Source organism: Aplidium turbinatum, chromosome 7 (genome assembly GCF_918807975.1).
Source record: "Aplidium turbinatum chromosome 7, kaAplTurb1.1, whole genome shotgun sequence".
Taxonomy (NCBI): Eukaryota; Metazoa; Chordata; class Ascidiacea; order Aplousobranchia; family Polyclinidae; genus Aplidium; species Aplidium turbinatum.
Window position 1 is genome coordinate 15,238,682 of NC_137478.1, and position 7,086 is coordinate 15,245,767.

Consider the following 7,086-nt stretch of genomic DNA (forward strand, 5'->3'; position numbering starts at 1 on the left):
CTTTCGCCGCATCTTGAAAGATGTTGTATGAACGTTAGCGAACAATTGTTATCCGCTTGCTTGCTTCAACCAAGGCATATTATTGAAGGTATTTTTTCTTATCGTTGTCTTCATATAACGCACATCCTCTGCGTTTTGCTACAATCAGCATAAAAGCTTAGCAAAGCGAAGTCTGTTTACTTGTGAAAGCATAGACGAGCAATTCTCTTTGAGTTTTGTATTAGCTGCATTTGGTAAAACGAGATGTTTAAATCTCAACTCTTAAGCATAAATTGAGAAACTTTATGTTAATATTTCTTGACCATTTACTAATTGTAAATTTTGGATTCTATTTGAATAAGATGCACTAGTAGAATCAATTGCTGTATGACTGTTACGACTATTATTATTGGATTATTGTTTGTACGGATTATCACTTCAAGCCCTGATTGCTGTCTCGGTGAGTCTGAACTATAATCACCAGCTCTATCTAGAATTGAAGTAGCCTATATCTGCCCACTAAGTTTGTTAAACGACCTTGCGACCTGCAACCTTGTGGCTGGACCTTGCGACCTGCAACCCAGTGACCTTGCGACCTGCAACCTTGTGGCTGAACTTGCGACCTGTAACCCCGTGAACTCGAGATCAGCAACTTGTGATCCTGTGACTTTGTGACCTTCTGACTTTGTGATCTTGCAACCTTTCTGCCATAATAAAATAACAGAACTCAAGACCCTGTTCGGATTCAATTTCCTTGGCTTGTTTCTCTGTCTGTTGTAGGCGCATAACCGTATTAACTGAGCGAGGCATATAATAATCCAATCCACTGTTTGGCGCCAGTGAGAAAGATATTCTTTAACGTAGAATTCGCGTCAAAATTCTACACGGTTTAACAAACTTAACCAGCAAAATTCTCGCTTGGTTTTCTATCTTTTCTGCCTTCAAACGCGTTATATGCTAAGAAGCGGAAAACTCTACAGCAAAATGGCCGCTGAAAATCTTTCTGATGCGGCCAAGCAATTAAGCGATTTCTATTTAGAAATCAACAATTTAATGAAAAGTCCTAATTGTTCAACGACAGTGCGTGCCCGGCTTCGTGACCTAGACAGGTTGTTCAGCGCCCTCATGGATCTCTGCACTGACATGCCCGATGACACGCCTTTGCTCGAATCTTCCACTCTTACAAAGGATGATTACATTCGAGGTAAAGGCGAGTTCATGGCCCAAGTCGACAGCTGGCTACAAGAACAGGACGAGCATGAGGGTAGTCAGGCTCACTCTTTGCATCTTTTAAATGTCTCCCACCATTCGAAATCGGGCTCCAGAGTCGGAAGCCGCAGAACGACGACAACAAGCTCCAACAGAAGCTCTAAGCAAAAGGCGTTGCAAGCTAAATTAGAACTTGCACGACTAGCGGTGCAGCATAATGAGCAGCGTCGTCTTGAAGAAGAGCGTGAGAGACAATTAAAACGGGAACAAGAAGAGCGCGAGAGGCAATTAAAACGGGAACAAGAACAACGTGAGAGACAATTAAAGCTGGAGAAAGCAGAACAAGAGGCGAAATTGAAAGCTGACCGAGCCGCAGCTGAAGACCTTCGCCTTTTAGAAGCGGCTAGGGTCAAAGCAGAAGTATGGGAAGCAAATTCTCAGGAAGGTTCTGTAAGAAGCGTTCGTCACCTGTCAATTCCGCCCCAAGTCTCAAACCCTAAACAAATAATTAATGGTTCACAAATTCATGATAATTTGCGATCAAATGATCAAACTTTAATTTTATCTCAACAAAATGAACGAAGCTATAATGACAATGTAACTCAAGAAAAAGCCAAAGTCGCGTTTTCCACGAGCCCGTCACGCCCAAATAACTTCGAAATTAATGACGAACCCCACTTCGGACATCCAAGCTACAGTAGCCGGGATATGAGGTACTCAAACCTCGACATCGATGTTTTTCAATCTCGACGTATTAACCCATATGAATTTCAGGCCGAAGTCAGTGAGCGACTACTTCCCAAGCCTGACATAAGAAAGTTCGAAGGAGACCCCATGGACTTTCGTGCCTTTCAACACCGGTTTGAGACTCATGTTGGCAGTTGGCTTCCCTCAGAAAAGAAGTTGTCATTTCTTTTGCAACATTGCGGCAGGGGTGTTCAGGAACAGATCCAGCACTTTGCAGACTGTCCTGACCGCAGAAATAACTACCAGTTAGCAATAGAAGAACTTCGTCACAGGTATGGTGAGCCCCATATTATAGCCCAGGCCTGTGAAGAAGTTCTTACTAACGTACCGAAATTCACGCGGTACGACCCAGAACGTCTTACAAAATTGTCTGTGCTTTTAAACCGCTGCAGCGCCTCCCTATTTCGCACGCCTGATGGCAAGGTGTCTGCCGTCAGCTTAGACAGCGTCAATTTTATCACGATGTTGGTGGAAAAATTGCCACACGCCATGCAATTAGATTGGATAAAGAAATCATGTGTGATAATAGAAAACAATGAAGGCAAGAAACCAGCTGGATTTCTTGACTTCGTAGCATTCATAGAAGAGAATACTATGAATGCAAACTCCGTCTACGGCCGAAAGCTACTATCGAGTAATCCGCACAGGTCCAGTGTACCACAATCTGGAAAAAACAAGGTATCTTCATTTAGCACTAACTTTGTACAAAACCCTAAAACTCCTCTAACTAAGCCTAACAAACGGCAGGAGGATTGGAAGTGTGCATGCTGCTTAGATGCCTTTCATAGTGTGTTTCGATGTAAAAAATTCCGTGCTCTGTCTTATCGACAACGAGTACGCTTCGTCGACGAAAAAGGCTTATGTAAACAATGCCTAAGCCCAAACCATTTAAGTTCAGCGTGTACTTCAAGGTTTTCGTGCCAGATAGACCGTTGCGGGAGCAGACAACACAACACTCTCCTACATTCACCTAATCTTTCAGAACAAGGTACGTCAGGACCTGCAATACGGACAAAAGACGATACCTTCCGTCGCAATGACCACCAATGGGATTCTAAAGTTATGAGCGACCAATGGCACCGTACTCCTCGCAGCCGCCATGACAACAAATTTGTAAAAGCGCCTAACTTCGCCGTGCGCTCAGAACCGGAAGAGCTAGTTAGCCAAAACTCATACCTCGACATCGTTCCCGTAAAGGTAACTTGTGGTGAAAAAACAGTCGAAACCTATGCGCTGCTAGACTCTGGTTCTGACCGTACGTTCTGCGAAGAAGAATTAATAAAACTTCTGGACACCAAACCAGAGTGTGAGCGTAGTTTTGCTCTCCAGACGCTATCGTCTGAAAGTCCTCAACGTTTGGAAGCCCCCGTCGTCTCCTTTATAGTATCATCTCTAGATGAAGAACAAGACTTCGAGCTACAAGAAGTCGTCGTAGTCAACAAAATCCCTGTTGATCCGCAACTGAGCCCAAAGCCGAAAACGCTGCAAGCATATCAATATCTGCAAGGTATTGATTTGCCTGCAGTCGAAAATCGCTCAGTAATGTTATTGATTGGCAATAACTATGCAGTAACCCATCGATGTCTTGAAAGCAGATTTTCGCCACGTCCGAACGAAAGTCCAGATGCCATCCGCACTCCACTAGGTTGGCTTCTCCGTGGCTCACACTTCAAAGATACCCCTTGTCCAAAGGAAAATAGCACAAGCCTTCTTGTTAGAGGCGCTAAGTGGCCCGTAGACACCGAAGACATCCAGGACTTAATCATAACCGACGAAGGAGAAACAATTTCACCTTCAGTCGACACAGACTTATTCGACATGGAAAGCCTGATGAAATTCTTGCAATCTCATAGAGAGCTACTAGAATTTGGTTTTAAATTCTCTCGTGAGGACCCAATTGCCTACGACATGATGCGCAGACGGTTAACCCGCTCTGATGGTCACTATCAGCTGCCACTTTTATGGCGCAATGACTGTGCTACGCTTCCTGACAGCCGCGAGATCGCGCAAAAGCGCCTGAAAAGCTTAAAGAAACGTCTGCTTGCAGACAATTCTCTTTTAGAAAAATACGTCGCTCAAATGGAGTCAAATCTGGAGAAGGGCTACACCGAAGAAGTTCCAGAAGACGACATTAACAACACTAATCGGAAATGGTATATACCGCATCACCCAGTTATCAACCCAAAAAAGCCAGACAAGGTACGTGTCGTGTTTGACTGCGCTGCTACCTCTCACAATCGATGTTTAAACGATTACCTCATGTCTGGTCCCGACCTAAACAATTCTTTGGTCGGTGTATTAATGCGATTTCGCAAGGGCCGAATTGCAATAGTCTCTGACATTGAAGCAATGTTTCACCAAGTAAAAGTTTCACCATGTGACCGCGATGCATTGCGTTTTTATTGGTGGAAGGGCGGCGATCTAACGCGTGAACCCACCGTGTACAGAACAAAGGTACACTTGTTTGGAGCAAAATGCTCTCCTTCTGTAGCAACATTCTGCTTGCGTGAAACCGCTCGAGAGCATGGAAAGTTGTTTGATCCTCACGTTGCTCAAACCTTACTGACGTCATTCTACGTCGACGATGCACTGCTAACAGCTGAAAACGATGAAAGTGCATGTAAGCTAGTAAAAGACTTACGAGCAATCCTTGGCATGTCTGGGTTCAAGCTAACAAAATGGCTATCCACCAGCGATAAGGTAATGAATTCTATCCCTGATGAAGAAAAGTCCAAATCGATAAAGAACCAGCTGCCTGGAGAAGGGCCAAAGCAACGCGTCCTGGGCATGGAATGGGACGTACAAACCGACGAATTTCGATTCAACGTAGAGCCGTCTACAAAACCGTTGACTAAAAGGCAAGTGCTATCAGTTACAAATGCATTGTTTGATCCATTGGGATTAGTAGCCCCAGTAGTTCTTGAAGCTAGACTCATATACAGTGAACTTTGTCTAGCAAAGGTAGGGTGGGATGACCCTGCCGAACCAAACACTCTAAAAAGGTGGAGATCATGGGAAAACACTTTAGAACGTCTAAAAGAAATTCGTATACCTCGCTGCTACAAGCTGAAGTCCACCACTGCAACCCCGGAAGTTCAACTCCACTTCTTCTCCGACGCTTCAACATTAGCTAGGGGATCTGTGTGTTATCTACGTTCAATATTACCTGATTCAACCGTTCTTTGCAGTCTTGTTACAGGAAAATCCCTTCTACCCGGCGCTGGAAGACACACGATCCCGCGCCTAGAACTAGAAGCTGCTTTGGACACCGTCAACCTGGCTCGGACCGTTAAACAAGAGCTCGAGCTAAGTGATTGTCCATGCATTTTTTGGACAGATTCCATGATTGTCCTGCAAAGCTTGTACGCTGATACGAAACGTTTTCCAACCTTCACTCGCAATCGTCTACAGAAAATTCTAGGTCATACCAAAGTGTACGACTGGCATCATGTACCAACGGCCCTTAACCCAGCAGATCAGGCATCTCGAGGTATGACGGCTGAAGCTCTACTACAATCTGGTCATTGGCTAAATGGGCCAGACTTTTTAAAGAAGCCGCCAACCGAATGGCCGCAACAATCCGTTAAACCACAACACGACGATATCTACTCCAAGTTTCAACCTGAACGGCGCCAGAAGGTAACTTCGTTCACTATTGGTACAAATAACAAATCTTCAACAGGAACTGATGTACTCATCTCCCACTTTTCGTCACTGCATCACCTAAAGCTTGCTACAGCATGGTTACTACGAGTCAAGGCTTACCTGCTTGCTCGAATACGTGGCGACAAAATCACTTCAAACCTCACCCAAAATCCGATCCAAGTGTCTGAACTCCAGTTTGCTGAAAATGAGTTAGTGCGTTACGAACAACGCCAAGCCTTTCCGGCATGGTTCTTGTCACTGCCAAAAGGACAACGACCAAAACAAACAAAGACTCAACTCGCGCCGATGGAGAAGTTAAACCCAATCCTGGACGGTAACACTCTTCGAGTCGGAGGTAGACTTGACAAGGCAAACTTACCTTACGAATCGAAACATCCAGCCATTCTTGCTCCGGGTCGACACCTAACGGATTTGATCATCGACTATTTCCACGCTGAAAAGGCGAAGCACTTTGGTGCATCTCACACAATCAACCTGCTGGCTCATAAATATTGGATTCTGAATGGAAAAGTTGCTGTTCGAAAAATACTGAACAGGTGTTTACGCTGTCGACGTAGAACCGCAAAGCCAGGAGTGCAATTTATGGCTGAACTTCCAGAAGCACGACTTCAAATTTCAGAGCCTCCATTTCGCAACAGTACTGGCGTTGACTACTTTGGACCAATAATCGTCCGCCAAAGGAGAAGTGATGTGAAAAGATACGGCTGCCTGTTTACTTGCTTAACTACTAGAGCCATACATCTAGAGTTGGCGCCAGATTTAACTACCAACTCATTCATGAACGCTTTGCGACGATTCATTGCTCGCCTTGTACCAATTACCAAGATCTTTTCCGACAACGGAAGTAACTTCGTCGGTTGCCACAGAACGTTGAAAAGAGAACTTCAAAATTGGAACAAAAAACAAATTCACGATTATCTTCGACAGGAAGGAGTCGAATGGGAATTTAACCCACCCCTAGCAAGCCATATGGGGGGTGGATGGGAAAGAATGATAAGGACCGTCCGACAAGTAGCCTACTTCTAAATATTTTACCAAAGCGCCCATTAGATGATGACACTCTTCACACTCTCTTGCTTGAAGTTGAGGACATTGTAAACTCCAGGCCACTAACTGAAGTTAAACTCGGCGCAGATGAAGATCTACCCCTGACACCTAATCACTTGTTAAAATTAAATACCAACCCCAGTTTGCCCCCGCTATATTCAACCGAAAAGGACTGCTTGCATAGTGACCGATATCGGGCTGTGCAGTATCTCGCCGACTGTTTCTGGAGAAGATGGGTACAGGAATACCCCCGATCGATAATTTCTCGACCAAAATGGCGTTCCAGGAATGCCAACATTAAAACGGGAGACATTGTATTGCTCAGTGACACTTTAACACCGCGACAAAAATGGCCGCTCGGTAGGATTACAGAGACATTTCCCGATAAATTCGGAAATGTGAGAGTGGTCACGGTTAAAACTTCGACAGGAACACTCA

The 7,086-nt window shown here is 44.7% G+C and overlaps 1 protein-coding gene across 1 annotated transcript; it reads left to right on the forward strand.

Annotated features, from left to right (window-relative positions):
• The first annotated feature begins 963 nt into the window (after positions 1-963).
• On the forward strand, positions 964-6,627 carry LOC145773779 (uncharacterized). Its single transcript, XM_082584909.1, has one exon. The coding sequence runs from the start codon at positions 964-966 to the stop codon at positions 6,625-6,627; it is 5,664 nt and encodes a 1,887-aa protein (XP_082441035.1).
• Positions 6,628-7,086: the final 459 nt, after the last annotated feature.

Coding starts and splice junctions, on each gene's coding strand:
- LOC145773779 (XM_082584909.1), top strand. CDS start 964: ATGGCCGCTGAAAATCTTTCTGATGCGGCCAAGCAATTAAGCGATTTC.